The sequence below is a fragment of the Nilaparvata lugens genome, chromosome 12 (genome assembly GCF_014356525.2).
Source record: "Nilaparvata lugens isolate BPH chromosome 12, ASM1435652v1, whole genome shotgun sequence".
Classification (NCBI taxonomy): domain Eukaryota; kingdom Metazoa; phylum Arthropoda; class Insecta; order Hemiptera; family Delphacidae; genus Nilaparvata; species Nilaparvata lugens.
In genome coordinates, this window is record NC_052515.1 from 3,324,459 (window position 1) to 3,344,403 (window position 19,945).

The 19,945-nt window shown below is 36.6% G+C and overlaps 1 protein-coding gene across 5 annotated transcripts in view; it reads right to left on the bottom strand.

Moving 5' to 3' along the window:
• LOC111055560 (ADP-ribosylation factor GTPase-activating protein 2) overlaps positions 1 to 19,945 on the bottom strand; it is a 31,979-nt gene that overhangs the window by 2,076 nt on the left and 9,958 nt on the right. For 2 of the 5 annotated variants that reach the window (XM_039438683.1, XM_039438685.1), the window contains 9 exons: positions 19,193 to 19,318; positions 15,706 to 15,927; positions 14,500 to 14,655; positions 12,716 to 12,846; positions 11,605 to 11,766; positions 9,349 to 9,653; positions 6,235 to 6,362; positions 4,172 to 4,393; positions 2,546 to 2,578 (listed from right to left, as the gene is read on the bottom strand). In XM_039438683.1, coding sequence (XP_039294617.1) covers positions 2,570 to 2,578; positions 4,172 to 4,393; positions 6,235 to 6,362; positions 9,349 to 9,653; positions 11,605 to 11,766; positions 12,716 to 12,846; positions 14,500 to 14,655; positions 15,706 to 15,927; positions 19,193 to 19,318 — 1,461 coding nt within the window. In that variant the 3' untranslated portion in view covers positions 2,546 to 2,569. The remainder of the gene's footprint in view (positions 1 to 2,545; positions 2,579 to 4,171; positions 4,394 to 6,234; positions 6,363 to 9,348; positions 9,654 to 11,604; positions 11,767 to 12,715; positions 12,847 to 14,499; positions 14,656 to 15,705; positions 15,928 to 19,192; positions 19,319 to 19,945) is intronic. The other 3 variants (XM_039438682.1, XM_039438684.1, XM_039438686.1) reach the window with 2 other exon arrangements.

Consider the following 19,945-nt stretch of genomic DNA (forward strand, 5'->3'; position numbering starts at 1 on the left):
ATTATAACTATTCATTAGCAAATGAGTAATTGCAATATCTCAGTAATTTCCATCTGTAGAAAGATAATTGAGAGGGAACGTTCATAACTGTGTTTAGTGAGAGAAGTTGTGTGTATTTTTGGGTTCAAAATTTTATAAAATAACTTGATTAATTCAATATGAAGTGATAATTAAGTGTTGTATTTAAATATAGTTTGGTGTTTTAATTTCTCTAAATTCAAAATATTTAGCTTATATATATTTTTGGACGAAAATTGAACTTGAACGTTTTAAAGTAGAAACATAACCTATTTTTTGGACATTTATTAATTTATCAAAATTTGGGAATGGAATAGATTTGGACCAAGCCTGTTGTTCCTTCCTAATCATATTTTTATGATTTGTGATTCTGTCCACGAATAAATAAATAACCATCATTTTTTTTAAATGTTGGCCAGTCAATAAGTAATAACTTGGAATTGCAACGTTTTAAACAATATTCATTTATTTACAATAAATTCATGAAAAAATGTAATTTACATATTGTAATTATAAATAAAACAATAATTAATACAACAGAGAATATAACAAACTCATACATCAAAGGAAGTATACTGGGGAAACGAACCGTTTACACACATAACAATGAGTAATAAATCAAATACACTTGACATGATTTCACAAACTTCACCTACTAGGAATATACTATACAACAAACTACAAGGAAAACATCGAAGGGATAATGTACACATGCCTTAAATGTGCAATTATTATTCATTTAGTTAAGTGCAAAGGGATTACGTGAATGAATATAATAAATCTGTCTTGCAACTATCTAACATTTAGATGGAGTGCAAATTTTAATTTGTAAGAAGAAAGGTACACAGAATATTTAGTTTTCTTGAAGATGAATGAAGTGGCATTTGATGAGATATAGTGCAACACATAATGATTTTTACAACATGTATTCAATGATGGAGAGTGATTTGAGGAAAGTTTCCAGAATATTATGATTTTTTAATGAGAATGTAGAAATTTCATGAGATTTGAGTTCAGAACGCTAAGCACAATGGAAAAATTGAAATAATATGGTATGCATTATCTCAGATTATCTTTGACTGAATTATCTTAGTTAGAGAGAGAAGTATGAAGTTAGAATAATAAATACATATTCAGAAGTGATGAGATTCAGAGAGTGAGGCTCAACTCACACTTAGGCCAAGCGCACACAGAGCAACTATTCTGCAACTAGAGTCGGCAACCAGTTGCATCTGCAACTAGTTTGTAACTGAAACAAAACTTCTGTCCGCACACGTCAACGGGTCAGTTGTGAATCAGTTGCGTCTAATGTGAAATAGTGGAGTATTTTGTAGGCCTAGTTCGCTGTGTTTTGAGGCATTGCCTTGACCATTTGTGCTTATCATGTCATCAGACTCAGACGAAGAGGATGTCATTAACTACTATCTTTACCGAAAGCGGCGAAGAACACAAAGAGAGCATTGGGTCCACCCTTATTTAAGAAATAATGTAGACTCTAGGCTATTTGTAGCAGCTAGAGAGTTGTCTCAATCAGATAGGAAGTTTAAATCTTTTTACCGAATGACAAAAGATACGTTTTTGGAACTAACAAGACTGGTTGGCCCTTCCTTGGAGAAGATGGACACACACCTGAGGGAATGTATTCCAGCATAGGAAAGATTAATGATCACTCTGAGGTAAGTTTAATAAGTCAACTTTATTGTTATTTTAAATTTACATAAGAATAAAACATATCCACATAAAAATGACCATTGAGTACTTTTAGCTGCCACTTCTTTCCATGCTTTCTCCGTTATATCTTTCCGTGAATAATCTGGGAGTTTGTACAGTGCTTCATGTTTCTCCACTGCTCCAACTAGTTTAATGTTCATTTCTTGGTCACTCATATTAATTTAACAATATGCGCCGTTAAAAAACCAACAGAACAACAACACAACACCCCGTGATCACGTGTGACTGAAGTCTGCAACGCAACTGCAACCGCGGGCCCACGATTGGAAGCGACTGGTTTCAGACAGGTTTGAGATCGTCACAAACCGGTCACACAGTGTGCGTCTCCCTACTCCAATACATTGCCGAAGTCACCAAAAGGTTGCGCGCCAAACTGGTTTGCAACTGTAGTTGCAAAGCAGTTGCTCTGTGTGCGCTAGGCCTTACGCGACTCAAGTCGAGAAGAGACTGTAACTCTAGTCTCTTCTCGACACAGCATGTGTTTCCAAATGGGGATACTCAGACCAGTCGATCCTAGTCTCCGCGACGTCACCATTTGGAAACACATGCTCTCGACTAGAATCGCAGTCTCTTCTCGACCTGAGTCGCGTAAGTGTGAGTTGAGCCTTCGTGAACAGAATCAAAAAGTAAGTGATAAGGGTTGGTAAAACACATCTACTGGAACAGGCTTCAAAACAATATCGATTTTGGACACAACTTTTGAATGAATGATTCTCAAATTCTAAACAACACACATCATACCATTCACACATTGAAAACCAGATATTTCAAAATCCTAGAATCAGACTTTATTTACCAATTGGCGCAATGATCCAAACTGTCATTTGCGCTGCGTGATAGAAAATTGAAAAAATGTCATTTTCAAAATAAAGATAAAGTTGTGCGCATAAAATACAGCATAATAGTATAGTATAGTTTTAGAGAATTCTTTGTAGCCAACTGGACAAGTCACTAAGGAAAAGGCTAATAGAGTGCTATGTTTGGAGTCTGGCACTGTATGGTGCAGAAACTTGGACGCTGAGAAAGGAGAATAAGAGGAGGCTTGAGGCATTGGAAATGTGGATATGGAGGAGGATGGAGGGGATCAGTTGGAGGGATAAAGTTACAAACGAGGAGGTGTTGAGGAGGATTGGGGAAAGAAGGAGTCTGCTGGATGTGATAAAGGGAAGAAAGAGGAGATGGCTGGGACATTGGATGAGACGGCAATGCTTGTTGGTGGATGCCATGGAGGGGACCATTCAGGGAAGAAGAGGAAGAGGCAGAAGAAGATACAAAATGTTGGACGACATCAAGGAGGGGATGAGCTACTATACAACAAAGCGACTGGCAGAGAATAGAAGAGAGTGGAGGGCTGCTGCCATATAGAAGGACCTGCTTACGAGCAGAAAACTACAGACAGACAGTATACAATTTTTAGAAAATTGAGGACCCTGATTTCTTGGAACTTTTAGTAAAACTTTTGTCCACCATTAAATCCAGAAAATCGTATAAATATAATTGAATGTAATTCATAATTTTATGAACATAAAATCCGAATTAATTATAGATAAATTTTATTTTGACTAGAGAATCATGTCTCCTCATTACAGGAATACAATCAACGAGTTTCTTCAAATTTTTTCATCTGTTCCATAGTCGACTATATAAGTGGACACTAAAATTTAAGACCCCAAACTTTAGAAACAGAAGTTTCTATCGTAGCCTACAATGATTGAAACTTTCAAAAGAAAACTAATCAATTTCCAATAAGATTATCGATCATAATTTCAAAAATTTCCAATTAACAAATAAGATGTGTTTATAGAGAATCACTAATGTGCGAGATAAATTACTTTTAACATGAAGAGGAGAAACCCAATTCTCCCTCCACAGTTTGTAGCATAGTCACAGACGGACATCCTGCGCACAATTGGATGCGCCGTGTCATTTCGCTTCAAGTTCTTGTGATGAACACATCTCCGTAACATACACAGACATATCATTTTGGAACATTGCCAGTGGAGGGGAGCGAAGCGTTACAAAGCTCTCTCACACAGACACAAAAGAAGGAGAATGCTGCTAGGTAGTGGGAGAGATTCGTGGAGGATAGAGCATCGGACCTCTCCGTCTTTGAGAAAGAGCCGTGTTAGAAGAAATTTATCTCGCACTTTAGTCCCCTACTATGAGTGATTTTCTGTAATTATAAGGCTTTCAAGTAGCCCTCTTAAGATACATCATTGTCATTACGTTTAAATATTGAATAACCGCTAAACACTAGTTACGAGGCGATTTTGCACTAAAAAACTATTCTAGTGGAAACTTCGATATTTTTACATTTAAAACAACAGCAATTGAAGCTTTGTATCTTATATGAATATCTGTATTTATCTGAATTAAATAATCGATTGAATTGATGGAGAACATTTTTTTTTTTAAATCTTACCGACAGTGATGACATAAATCCGTTAGCCATAGAGCTAAGGCGGCCGGCCACTTTGGTCACACCTTGTCGCACACTCTCCTTGACATCATCCAGGTCGGGGGTCTGGATGCCCGCACCCCCTACCCCACCGCCCCCGGGAATCGTCTCTGCCCGCCCAAAGTAGTCGGCCGACGAGATGCTTGTCGAACCCTCGAACCGAGACAGGTTCGATTTGCGTTCCCACTAAACAAGAAACAAAATGACAGATAAAATACAGTACGGAATATTTGATTTGAACATACAATAGATAAATTGCCAAGTTAATATAAATTCACAAATACATATAAACAAAATTCTATACATTTATTTATTGGATAGAGCAAACAATACAGTAGTCGGAAAAGAAAAAAAAAGGCTATTGCCCAAAAACTCTTCAATGTATACATTGTCCAGTTCCATACATTGGAAATTTACTAACAAAATTACAAAGCTTTATAAAGGGCGTTTACTTGAATTCATGTTCTTTAACGTTTGAGTTAAATAGGCAATTTTGAAAAATTGAAGATTTGCTTCCAAAAACTCTAGTTTATTTATTTTTATTGGTTGTTTATTTCATGTAAGAAGCCTCTCGCTGACAGTGTATGAGCATGCACTTTCAACCGTTAACCTAGCTCCGCAGTGCAGGCTGGATGCTTGGCTGAATCGGACTAGGCGCTGAGACAGCAAATAATAGCAGCGTTGGTGGGAATGCGAGCGGCCGCAGTAACATCTTCCACCCAGCAATGGTCGGCGTAGTTCCGCCTGGTGGACAGACGAAAGATCAATCCAGTCGGTTATTTGATCCCTCCAGCCAGGCTCAGCCAAGCAGCCGAGACAATAGAACAATGGAGTGGCGGTCTTATTCGCGTTCATCAGCAGTTTTCTTTCTCACGGCTATTTTGATTTTTGTGCTACCTATAATCAATAAAAACTCCAGTCACCAGTAAAAAGTTTCCAGAAACGTGGTGTACTACCTACCATATTAATGAATTTTCATTATGATTTTTAATTATTTAAAAACATTGTTGACATTCTGAGCCTTCAGGCTAAACTTGGGGTCGCTGAGAACGAATCTGCAATCAGAATTTCTCTATCACGAAAAATAACGAAAAAAACCCAGCTGTTGATCTTCCGGCAACCGTTACTAGTCATCCTGCAATGCGGTCGAAACACTTCCAAGCCAGACACCCATATCAAATGACAACAACGCCAAGCTGTGAGAAACCATCCTGCACTGCGGCACTAGGTTTAGTGGCCAGCCTTTGCACTATATATAATAAGCATGAAAAATACTCAATTTCACACAATCTAACAACACCGATATCAGTTCAACTTGAACCTCATATATCAACCTATTCTATTAACAGTATGGTATAGTGAATTATTTTTTGGAAACATTCGTAAAATCTAGCCTAACAGAATGGAGGAATCTATTCATTGTTCAAGTATTATTAATTGAAAGACAACGAATTCGAGAAACAAAATGTAATTCTTTGTTGAAAACATTCGAAAAATCTAGTCTAACAGAATGGAGGAATCTATTCATTGTCCAAGTATTATTAATTGAAAGATAACGAATTCGAGAAAAAAAAGTAATTCTTTGTTGAAAACATTCGAAAAATCTAGTCTAACAGAATGGAGGAATCTATTCATTGTCCAAGTATTATTAATTGAAAGACAACGCATTTGAGAAACAAAATATAATTCTTTGTTGAAAACATTCGAAAAATCTAGTCTAACAGAATGGAGGAATCTATTCATTGTTCAAGTATTATTAATTGAAAGACAACGAATTCGAGAAACAAAATATAATTCTTTGTTGAAAACATTCGAAAAATCTAGTCTAACAGAATGGAGGAATCTATTCATTGTTCAAGTATTATTAATTGAAAGACAACGAATTCGAGAAACAAAATGTAATTCTTCGTTGGGAACATTCGAAAAAAACTAGTTTAACAGAATTGAAAGATGGATTCATTGAACAAGTATTATTCATTGAAAGGCAAAGAATTTTATAGACAAAATGGCGACCATGAAGTACTCACAGTAGAGTCGTTGGTGTCTCCAAAGTACTGTTTGGATGATATCGCCTTGGCAGCTCCGAACTTCTTTTGAGCATCACTACCGGCCGGGCTGTTACTACCACTCGTGCTAGTGGGGGCTTCACGACCTCCTACACAACATCAAACATTGATTCATTTATACAAATAGATCACTTCAAATTAATTAATTACAATAGTTGTGCATAGTATAATCCTTAATATGTATATGGAAAGACTTGTGAAGCATACCAGCACAACTCTAATGATTCAGATTGATTGAGTACTTTATTTATGTAGATTACAATATACTGGCTTATACACTTATATACAATAGCTTACAATACAGCAAATTATAGATTAATTTACATAATATAGACTAAGAAAATAATTATTGAACTGTATATGATATGAAAAAGTAATTTGTAATATAATAACTATAGATATTATATTGTTATGCATCTACATAAATTGGCGGAGCTTTGGACATACCAATGTCCATTCTTCGGAAAGAATATTAAAATATCCTCCCCACTAACTCTCTATCAAGATCGGAGATAGATCAACCGTTGGTTTAAACCACGAATGAAATACAAATCATATCTTGAAATTTGGAGCATAAACGACCTATAACATGGGATATCTTCATTATTTATTTATTTATTCAATCATTCAGAATTACACAACTTACAGAAAAGTAGCACAGGCTTATGAGCCCAAAACGGTTCCAATTCTAATTTATACAACAGTCCAAATATAGCTAGGTTATGTGTCACTTAACATTCTCCCATTACACACTCAATTTACAATTCGAAACACACAAAAATTATTTTTAAATTAAAAATACTTCAAAATTAAATTAAATCAATAACAATTCATTAAAAATTCCAAACTTTGAAAAAACTATAAAATTTTGAGACCGAAAAGACAAATCACTGAATTATTAAAATATTAAATTATTAACAATAATCAACAATTAATAATATCACATCAGATATACCGGGATGACTTGAACCACAGCTACTCTGTATTCTATCATTACATCATTAATTGAAAGAAATAAAATATATTATATTTTATCATTATATTAATCATGTATTCTATTATTCGAACTCTGTATTCCTATCATTTCCTCTGACTCTCACTATAAAAAGGCCTAGATTGGCGTTCGTTGGCCATCACTACGATTTTTTCCGAGCGGAGACCAGCGCTGGCAAACCACCCATCCACACTTGTAACTAAGGTGGGCCGTCCACTGGAACCGATTTCGTCCGAACTGGCATCGGCCGAAAACTACCGAACTCGTCCGAACGACCCCCCAACAAAGAAATACATAGATGCTCGTCCATTGCAACAGGTTCATACGTCCGTGCACGGCCGTCTCCGGCCGATCAAGTTTTCGATCCGAATTGAATGGGATTTTCCGGCTCTATCCGTCCGAAGTCGAGCTGAGACAACATCATCCTAGCCTCAAAATTGTTTCACACTCTTGTCTGTTCTTGTTTTTTGAGCTTGTTCTGTTTTATAAATTGTGTTTTATTATCTTTGTGAGTGAACACACACAGAAGAATGACTTTCCCTACTAACTAAACCTTTAGCTTGCCACTTCACTTTCTGGCAACCAGCCAACTACTGAACTAGACTGACAAAAACGGTTTCAATGGTCGACCGTGTTCGGCCGAATTAATAGCCGGGAGATTCGTCCGATCCAGCGGCCGAACGGATCGGTTGAATACGGTTCCAGTGGACGGTTACCCTAATGCGTGCAGTTTCCTGTTTTGACGTCGGCTCTGCTGGTTTTTCTGTGTCCTGTATAATAATTGAGTTGTGATTTTTGAGTTGATTTTCTGTGAATTATTATTGCAATACTTACTTACTTTACTTTATCCGGCTCTACAGTCCTGGGTGGACTTTGGCCTCCTCAACATAGCGCCTCCATTCGTCTCTATCCTGAGCACTCCGTCGCTAGTTTGCCATGCCACGCCCAGCACCCGGAGGTCTCCAATCACGTCGTTCAGCCATCTTGTCCGTGGTCCACCTCTCTTTCTCGTCCCAAGCATTCTTTCTTCCAGGAGTCTTGATGGTACCCTCTCGTCACTCATTCTGGCTAAATGTCCAAGCCATTCAATCCTTCTGGCCTTTATGAAACGCACCATATTTCCTGCTCCAATGGCCTGGTCTATCTCAACATTGAATCTGGCTCTTCACACTCCTCCGTCACATATTGGTCCCCAGATTCTTCTGTACATTTTTTTTTCAAATGACCTTAATGCTTTTTCATCTTTGTTCAAGATAGTCCATGTTTCGGCCCCATAGGTTACAACTGGTCTCACTAGCTTCATGAACATTTTCACCTTTGTTTTTCTGGATATGAGCCTGCTTTTAAATATTTTTTGATTAGCAAAGTATGCTCTGTTGCCCATCATTATCCGATTGTGTATTTCTTGACTGGTCTTATTGTCTGCTGTCAGGGTTACCCCAAGGTATTTGAACTCTCTGACGCCTTCTATAACACAGTCATCGGCTATTTCCAGATTACATACTTGCCTTCTTGCTTGATTTGCAGACATTCTCATATATTTAGTTTTATTTATGTTCACTTCAAGACCCACCTCTCTTGCCTCTTCCCTCATTTTGCTAAACATTTCTTTGTAGCTATTTTGATTTCTTGAGACTAGGACAACATCATCTGCATAAGCTAATACTTGGTTTGTTCTGTTGATTATAGTTCCGCTTGTGCCGAGTTTCTGGAGCACCATCTCTAGAACCAAATTGAATAGTGTTGCAGAGAGAGCACCGCCTTGTCTAACACCAGTAGTAACACTGAACATTCGGCTAGTTTTGTTACCTATCTTAACTTGAGCGGTTGATTGCAATACTTTTCAAAAGTTTTTATTGTGTTCCTTCTAGTTAATATTATCAACCTTTATCTCTATTTTCAATATGCCATTTTGATGCAGCGCTCCGAGTAGCGAGCGCTTGCCAACGCTGGCCTTGATTGGGCACTGGTCACATTGCAGTATGGATGGCGGCCTAGCCTACCAGCCAAGCTTACTGGACCAACGTGTGGACTGGGCATTACTATAAACAAATACATCTAATATAAAATTAGAAACGCACCTCTGGAACTGTTGCGATTACTACTGCTGTAACCACTGCTGCTAGAATTGTTGTTATGATTGTCGGCTGGTGACGTAATGGTGGCACTCATCGGCTGGGGTTCCCACCAACCCCCTCCTCCCCCGCCACCCTTGTTGGCCTGGTTGCGAGAGGAGGTGGTGGTAGATGAGGAGGAGAGGTTGTTAGATGAGGAGGAGGGGTTGTTAGATGAGGAGGAGCAGTTGTAGTGGTCGAGAAACATCATTGAATCCAGACCAGATTGGTTGTCACGGTCCGGGGGAGAACTGTTGCTACTGCCCTTGTACCTACAAATAAACATCATTGTTTAATGATCGTTAAATCCATCATTAAATTAGATGTAATCTTCATTAGTCATTAGATCAAAGCAATAATTAAAATACGCTCTTGTACCTGACAATATCCATCAAATAAATTAATTATTGAGGTGATTGGATCATAGTAAATTCAATCATAGTAAATTCATTAGTCATTAATAAAATCTATAATTTAGGGCCGGTTTCCGAGCTCGGGATTTAGCTAAGTTCTAGACCTTATGATGCCCACATGAGATTTTTGGCTTGTGCGAGGTTAATGGAAAGTGCGTTGGTGAATTGATAATACCATCAAACGTCCATGCCATCGGCGGGATTCGAACCCACGAAGCAGACCGGAGTTTGTAACGCTCCTTACCACTAGACCAACCCGGCAACATTTTAATAATCTAATGATTGTTTTGATAAATTAATAATGATGATTGCAATAAATTTAATGACTGATTTGAATGATTATCGTTGTCAGGTAGAAGACCGTATTCTAATGATTTAGGGCCGGTTTCCGAGCTCGGGATTTAGCCAAGTTCTAGACTATAAACAGCTGGAGTCAGGAAATTGTCTTTCCGGAACGGAGTCGCCGTTTTTATGATAATCTTTAATTTCTCATTTCTATAATATTGGAAACGTTTTTCCTTGACGAAATGAAACATTCCTAAATAATTCAAAATAGCTGAAACTTTACACTATCTTCTCTTGATTTTATTTTGGTTTCAATTTTCTAGTTTTTCGAAATTGAAATTAAACGTGGTCTACGATTACGCCCCGTTACGGATTTTCTGCCAATTTTCTGACTCCAGCTGTTAAAGTCTAGAACTTAGCTAAATCCCGAGCTCGGAAACCGGCCCTAAATCATTAGTATACGGTCTTCTACCTGACAACGATAATCAATCAAATCAATCATTTAATTTATTGCAATCATCATTATTAATTTATCAAATCAATTATTGGATTATTAGGTAATTATTCTGTATTTTATTGACTTACGACATTGACAAGTCCAAATAAAAGGAGGTCAGTGGATGAAATAATAATAAATAAAAAAAATAATAAAAATTAAAAAAAATAATAAAAATTAAAATGAGGCCGGGTTGGTCTAGTGGTAAGGAGCGTTACAAACTTCGGTCTGCTAGCACCGCCTGGTTCGTGGGTTCGAATCCTGCCGATGACATGGACGTTTGATCATCTCATCAATTCACCAACGGCAGAGTGGATCAGATGCTGGCTTTATGATTCAGAGGCCCGGGTTCAAATCCCGGCCCGGGCAAAATATTTATCTCGGGCCACTCCCGTGTTTCGGATGGACACGTTAAGCCGTCGGTCCCGGCTGCCTAAAAAGCAGTCGTTAGGTCATGTCAGAGGCCCTGAAATTGATCAGTTGCGACCTGAAAACTCTGACACTAGACCTGAGCCAGCCAGGTCACACGATATTATTATTATTACCAACGCACTTTCCATTATCCACGCACAATCAAAAAGCTCATTTTTATGAGCATCATCCGCAATAGAAAAATAAGAGCATTTGGGCCCGGTTGCACAAAAGCCGGTCAAGTTTAAACCGTGATTAATTTCATGAGAGCCAATCAGAGAAGGCCTTTTTGATAAGACTCTGATTGGTTCTCCCAGAATTAAACACGGTTAAAATTCAACCGGCTGTTTTGCATCCGGCATTTGGCCTCTAACCAAAATAGACCACTGACGATGATGCCTCAAGTTGTGGAGTTTCTCCATATTAAACTGGAATGAAAGAGATGTTGTCAGTTCCACTCAATTCATTGGCAATCACAAATCATAATTACAATATAATACAAAATATAATTCCACATGATTCCACAGAATTATGTGAAACTAACAACATCTCTTTCATTTCACCTTAATCTTTTATTAATACATTCTATTTTATATCCAAATCTGACAATGATCTCACATGGAGAATCCAGACGACGATGTTGTAACAAAATTGAAATCGTCAAAGTAGTTATCAGTGTCCGAATCCATGAGCGTGGATCGCTTACTCTTGTTGGATGAGTTGGCCGGAGTCTCTTGTTCTATTGTCTTCATGTCGCTTATGGCTGAATGCGAAACCCCACTGCAACAATAAATTCAAACAATTAAGAATTTGCATAATTTAATTGTAAATTTTCATCAATTATTAGTGATCATACGAATTGATCCAGAGATGAACCAGAGTTTGCTCAAGATGATTATGATCAAAAGGAGTATGATCAAGATATCAATCATCATGATCTTAATCATGTAGTTGTGAAGGTGAAATTATGTTAATAATACCATCAAGAGAATACAGTAGAAGAAGATACCCCATGGTATAAGGCATTATTTATCTTGCAAATAAAGTTAATCAAGCTGATATAGTCCAGGAGATATTACTTTTTACACGACTCTCTCTCGAAGACAGAGAAGTCCGATGCTCTTTCCTTCACTAATCACTGCCACTACCTAACAGCATTATCCCTACTTTTGTGTCATCATCCAATTGTGCACCGCATGCTTACTCCTCTTCACTTCTCTTTCCATGCTAAAACCTGTGGAAGGAGAAACTGGTTTTCCCTCTTTATGTTAGAAGTAATATCTCTCGGACAACCAATAGTTATTCTTGTTTGTGAAGCTATGTGACGCTGGTAGTCTCTCATACTGTGCCGTTCTTACACTCTCACTCGGCCAAGACAGTAATAATAGACAGTAGTCGATAGTAATCCGCTTGAGTTAACAGTGAAATCTGGAACATAAACGACCTATACCAAGGGATATATTCTCATGCTAAATGTTATCCATGTATCTATGTTAACACAAACAATGATAGAGTATCACCACACATGATACATTATCAACACAAAACGATACAGTATCATATCAACTTGATACACAACATCATAAGATACAAAACTTCCAAACTGAATGAATTCTACAAATCATGGAATATCTTGTTATACTATACTTGTCTATGTCCATACTGAATAAAATCTGTGGTTGGACACGATCTAGTCTTTTTATTCAGTTTAAAGTGAAGTTAAACTTACGATCTGGAGGCAAATCCCATTCCAAGGCGTTCAATTTGCTGAGCTTTCTTCGGGTCGACTGCTTTCAATTTGTCCTCCTCCTTCTTTTGTTTAATGCTCAAGTCTTGGTAAGCCAGCCGCATTGAAGCCAACTGCCAACAATGAATAATGGATTCATTGCCAAATACAAGAAATATTTTTACAAATAAATCGAATCATTAAAATACAATAGTTTTGGCGTGACTGGGGAAAGAAGCCTTGAGCTCCAGTCATGAGTTCTAAAAATAATAAATATATTTTTTTAATCTAATAACAGCAGTACAAATGATACAATTCTGTTGATGGATGATAATCTATGGATGTTGAATTTTATCAATAATCCAAGTACTTGATAAACACAGCAAATTATACTATCAATCAATTCAACTTGAACTCCATTACCTGAACATTTTTACACACCAATATTACATTTCATAAGTTACTAGCAGGTAACCCGCGCTTCACAAGGGTCTAATTAAAAACGTGACAAACTGAAAAGTGATGGTACGATAAGTCTGTGCTCATGGCTGTAACCGCTGAAGTGTGTGAGCCAAGCGCACAGGCTAATGACATACAAGCTAATACATACGTCTGTATCAATATTGCATTTCATAAGTTACAATATATGCGATTTATTTTCTTGATTTATGTATTCAAATCATAAACTGTTTTCTGGAAGTTAAAGGCTTCGTTGCACAAAAGCCTGATGAATTTAAATCATGATTAAATGATATGAGAACCAATCAGAAAAGGCTTTTTTGAAAAGAAGGCTTCATCAATCAGTTTTAGTGGTATTTAATCACAGTTGAGATTCAACAGCATTTTGAAAACCGAGCCATAATTAATATCATAATATAAGTGTACTTATAGTGCTATGAGCTATGAACAATGGAAGAGAGTAGCAATGGGCAGATTTAGATGGAAGGCTGCCAACCAATCAAACGATTGAGCTGTAAGAAGAAGATAAGTGTATAATTATTGATTGTTGACAACCAAGAAGATGGCGGAACTGCCGAAAGATCACGTTGTCACAGTGAGTGATTAATTCATTTATTGTAAAATATCTGACTGCTAGTCGTTTTTTCTAAAAGCAAAAAGTGATTTAATAATAAGCAGTTCGTGATGGAAAACAACATTGAAGAATTATAGTACCCTTTAAAATTAATAAGATAATCAAACAAGAATACAAATTGTAATGTAACATTATATTATTGTATAGTTTATAATTATATTTATATAAATATATGACTTTGAGCAACCGAAAAAGTAAGTCAATTAGTATATTTACATTGGAGCAAAGTGTATCAACTTCAACAAACTTGAAGTTATAAAGTGTTTCGTCATGGAAAACACCATGAAATAGATTAGTTTGTTATTAATGGTACATGTGAACGAAGAAGGGTCTGAATGGATATTTATTCCGAGTTATAGATAGGAAAACTAATATTTAAGAAGGAAATATTTCTATAGTGAGGTCCATGTTACAATGGCAACATTGATGTTGCTGTCCTTGTCTATCATTCGACAAAGCAGATATTGCTATCCTTTAATCATTGCCAAATATATTTTCTTGACTGATAATTTTGAACAGAATGAACAGTTAATATTACATCAAATATACCGGTATCAGCTATATTCTATAGAAGGCAAGGCAGAGAATCAGCAACGTTGTTCTCCTATCTTCCTCGACTGACATTATAACGTGGACCTCACTAAAGGTGAACTAATATCAAGAATGAATTACTAAAGAAATGTTTCTATTTCACCTGAGCTTCCTCTTCCTCTTTGTTCAATTCGGGCGATACCGTCTTCTTCTCCGCTTCCTGCATTTTGAGCTGATCGGCCAATTCGGCCTCTCTCTCTATCTCGGCAAAGTTAGCTTTCACTCTCTCTGCACCCAGTCCGGTCTTCTTAGCTCCCAACTGTAATTGAAACAAAATATAACAACAACCTGAAGAATCTATGATGAGAAATCAAGTTATTTATTTGTTATAACGTCAGCAACTGATTAACATTGGTGTTGCTATCCTTGTCTGTCATTAGACAAAGCAGATAGCTCTATCCTTTCCAACTCCGCACCTTTGCCAAATATGAAGGAATAAAACGAACTACAAAATATTTTACATTCCATGGAATATCAAAAGAATGATTTTGGCTTAATGATATTTTGGTTGTACATGTTGTAAAAAGTCAAGTCTTATGTAAAGCTAAATTGCAATGCAACCGGTCCCAAGTTCATTATATTCAATTGTTATTGAGATATTTTGAAGATATTTTTGAGATATTGTTGTTGAGAAAATATTAAGCTTAATTGCAATGCAACCGGTCCCAAGTTCATTATATTCAATTGTTATTGAGGTATTTTGAAGATATTTTTGAGATATTGTTGTTGAGAAAATATTAAGCTTAATTGCAATGCAACCGGTCCCAAGTTCATTATATTCAATTGTTATTGAGATATTTTGAAGATATTTTTGAGATATTGTTGTTGAGAAAATATTAAGCTTAATTGCAATGCAACCTGTCGCAAGTTCATTATTCAATTGTTATTGAGATATTTTTTTAAAAGTGCACAATCCAGTACATTCCATGGGATATTCCAGAAGTTATTGTAATTTTCAAAAACTATTAGGAAACAAGATTTTGGTGGCACTAGTAGGTTATTAAAATGGCCAGAGTTGGCAAGGTATTCCCCCCCCCCTATTTTTTTCCAGCACACTATATCATTTTAGCAATTTTATCTTGTATATTTTATGTGTTATATTTATTGTTACTGTTATTGTAATTGTTTTTCCTCATTTTACTTTGTGTGTTGTGAATAAATATTGAAATTGAAAAAAAAACGTGCTAATTGGAAACACTAACGGTGAATATGATTGGCCGATTGAAAAGACGGTGGAAGAAGGCAATCTACTACTATAGATTGTTTTAATAGAATATATAATACAAATAAATAAATAAATGAATCTGACCCCAGTGCGTTTAGGCTGCGGTTTCCTTGTGCCAATAGTCGGCTTGCGGGTGACATCTGGCTGGGTGGAGGGAGCACTGAGCAATGCATCAATAGAGGGGCCACTGCCTGCTCCAAGTGCACACCCCGACGAGGCCACTCTAGCAGTGTTCTCCTCGTTGCTACTCAGCTTGGCTCGCGACGAGATACGTGCCCCGTTCAAGGAAGCTCCACTGTTTATTGTCTGCGAAATACGACAAGACATTGACTTAGATTGAAAGCATTTAAAACGTAATATTATATTTTATCCTTACTGGTATCAACATAGCATGATATTTTTATGTTGGTGAAAAAATATAGATAATGAATATTCTACTCATACCCTACGATGAGATACTTGATAGAGAGTGGTAACTTATATACTGTTCAGCCGATTACGGATCCCGTCTCTGCTAGGGATCTTAAAATAAGTATAGGACGATCAATCTTCATTGGTCAACAGCTAATGGTCAATTGTAGGGTATAACCGTAGAGAAACAATAGCACAAGTGGATATCCCATGGTATGGTGCGTTTATGTCACAACTTTTACTGTTATCTCAAACCGATATTCCATGTAGTTCTTTCCCGTGAAGCTGTGTGATGCTGGTAGTCTCTCATATTGTGCCACTCATACACTCTCACCCCAACAAAACAGCAAAAATCTACAATAGTCGACAATAATCGGTTTTAGTTAACAGTAAAAGTTGCGACATAAACGCCCTATACCATGGGATATCTACTTACGCTATTGTTTCTCTATGATACTATACTGCGGATGGCACCATTCTATTGGAGGAAGTTAATGGACATGTAAATGAACGCTCGACCAATCATATGACAAGAAAAGTACTTGATATGGAGACACAGCCAAGGGGCAGAGGCAGACCCCAATAATGTGTACTTCTCTAACTACTTAATTCATCAATGGATAGTTTTATAGTTTTCAGTCATCAAAGTGAATAGTTTCATAGTTTTCTGTAATTAAAGAAGTGAATGAAGTGAAATAAAAAAATGAATAGTTCATTTCTGAGACTAACTTTACTGATTCACAGTACATTCTGTGAATATACCACTAAACTATTCACAAGTAATTCACAACATGAAAAAATCTGGTGTGGCGCACTCACACAACTTTCCTTGCCGTTATGAAAATTGATCACCTGACGCTAGTGTTCCCGCGCATCTCAAGTCTACTATTCAAAGATTTGAGCCAGCTGGTGACAGGGCAATAACGCTGGAGACACACATGAGGTCTGATATCTCTTCATAGTGAATGATTTAATAGAATCAACAATAATTTGCAATTGAATAAACACATTTTCTCGAATTTGAAGCTTATTTTCAATTTTAGGTGAAAATGTTACTGAACATTAATTGTAGAGATTTTCATGCTCAATCTACTCCACTTGATTTTTTTTTGTTTCAATTGTATCTGAAGCCTGATAATTGGGAATCTATCTGCATTGATGAGGCGGAGCTCCTGAAATTTTTACAGATATGGGACTTGTGGCAATTGATAGAGCTTACCGATGACTATTTCAGGTATAACTTTAATCAAAATCGTTGGAGCCGTTTTTGAGAAAATCGCGAAAAACTCTGTTTTTAACAACATTTTCGCCATTTTAGCCGCCATCTTGAATCGCATTTGATCAAAATTGTTCGTGTCGGATCATTATATCGTAAGGACCTTACGTTCCAAATTTCAAGTCATTCCGTTAATTGGGAGATGAAATATCGTGTACACAGACGCACATACACTCATACACACACACACACACACACATACAGACCAATACCCAAAAACCACTTTTTTGGACTCAGGGGACCTTGAAACATATAGAAATTTAGAAATTGGGGTACCTTATTTTTTCGGAAAGCAATACTTTCCTTACCTATGGTAATAGGGCAAGGAAAGTAAAAATGAATAGTTCATTTCTGAGACTAACTTTACTGATTCACAGTACATTCTGTGAATATACCACTAAACTATTCACAAGTAATTCACAACATGAAAAATCTGGTGTGGCGCACTCACACAACTTTCCTTGCCGTTATGAAAATTGATCACCTGACGCTAGTGTTCCCGCGCATCTCAAGTCTACTATTCTAAGATTTGAGCCAGCTGGTGACAGGGCAATAACGCTGGAGACACACATGAGGTCTGATATCTCTTCATAGTGAATGATTTAATAGAATCAACAATAATTTGCAATTGAATAAACACATTTTCTCGAATTTGAAGCTTATTTTCAATTTTAGGTGAAAATGTTACTGAACATTAATTGTAGAGATTTTCATGCTCAATCTACTCCACTTGATTTTTTTTTGTTTCAATTGTATCTGAAGCCTGATAATTGGGAATCTATCTGCATTGATGAGGCGGAGCTCCTGAAATTTTTACAGATATGGGACTTGTGGCAATTGATAGAGCTTACCGATGACTATTTCAGGTATAACTTTAATCAAAATCGTTGGAGCCGTTTTTGAGAAAATCGCGAAAAACTCTGTTTTTAACAACATTTTCGCCATTTTAGCCGCCATCTTGAATCGCATTTGATCAAAAATTGTTCGTGTCGGATCATTATATCGTAAGGACCTTACGTTCCAAATTTCAAGTCATTCCGTTAATTGGGAGATGAAATATCGTGTACACAGACGCACATACACTCATACACACACACACACACACACACACATACAGACCAATACCCAAAAACCACTTTTTTGGACTCAGGGGACCTTGAAACATATAGAAATTTAGAAATTGGGGTACCTTATTTTTTCGGAAAGCAATACTTTCCTTACCTATGGTAATAGGGCAAGGAAAGTAAAAATGAATAGTTCATTTCTGAGACTAACTTTACTGATTCACTGTACATTCTGTGAATATACCACTAAACTATCCATAAGTAATTCACAACATGAAAAAATTAGTAATGAGTTGAACACTACGAGACATTGAATAAAAATTAAATGAAAGATTGATTGAAAGAAGCATGACGAGCAAGCAGTAATAAACTGAATTGTAACCACGCTAGAGTAAGCATGAATAATGGACTCGTAAAATGTACCAGCTAAGCAAACATAATCAACCAAAGAAACACGTACATAAAACTACCTCACAGAACACAAATGATATAGTGGATTCGAGTATCTGTCTTGTAAACTTGACTTTAGGTTTACAAAATATATTCATTTTATAAGGAATTGATTTCAAGAAACTTTGACTGATATAAACGCCCCTTTACGGTACGAAAGATTTTGATTGGAGGGATTCGTAATAATTATTGAAAGATTTTGATTGGAAAGATACTAGAGAATTAATTTGGGAAAGGAACAGTTTTGGGCTTTAAGCCTCTTGTTGCTTCCCCAATCATTCATAGTTGAGAATTATAGTGTATCTATGAATGTATAAATAAATAAATAAATGGAGAATCAGTAATGATTGAAGGCGTCGGCCTAAAATACCTGAGAAGTTTTGAACTGTGACTCAAACCCTGAGTTATTATTTGAGTGCTCCTCGAAGAAGTCGAATTCCTTCTCTTTCTCCGATTTTTCATTGCTCACGACCGCAGCCGAAGAATCCAAATGCAGCTGTAAATCAGGCATTGCAACAATCAACTAGTTTCACACACTAAAAGCACACAATTCATCTTACAAATTATGTTAATAGCATGTTAAAAACCATGTTAGAGAAATGAACAAACTTTCGTTTATCACAAGTTTGAACATACGATTCATTTCACAAATCATGTGAAGGGTTACTTTCTCCTATTTATGTTAAAAAAAATGAACAACCCATCTTAAAAAAAAGTTAGAGAAATAAACAAGCGTTCTTCTATTCCATGTTTAAACATACGATTCATTTCATAAATCATGTTTAGGGTATGAACACATTTTAAGCGTATATGTGCAAGTGCACACGTTGTCATGCATGACCAAACGCGCAGATTAGAAACAAAATTTGGAAAGAGCAAAAGGAACACTCACACTGAACGCGTGCACTTGCTGGTTGCGTTCAGTGTGAGCAGCGACATGCAAGTCACAACGTGTTTCAATGACGTTTTCCAGATTTTGTTTCTCGGCTCATGCATGATCTGACGTGCACTTGCACATTCTCACAACCAATTTGAACATACTCTTAAAAGCACAATCTAACAAAATCTATTCAACAAATCTTGTTCAACTCACAATTTATATTGGAAGGCACAGTTTCACAAA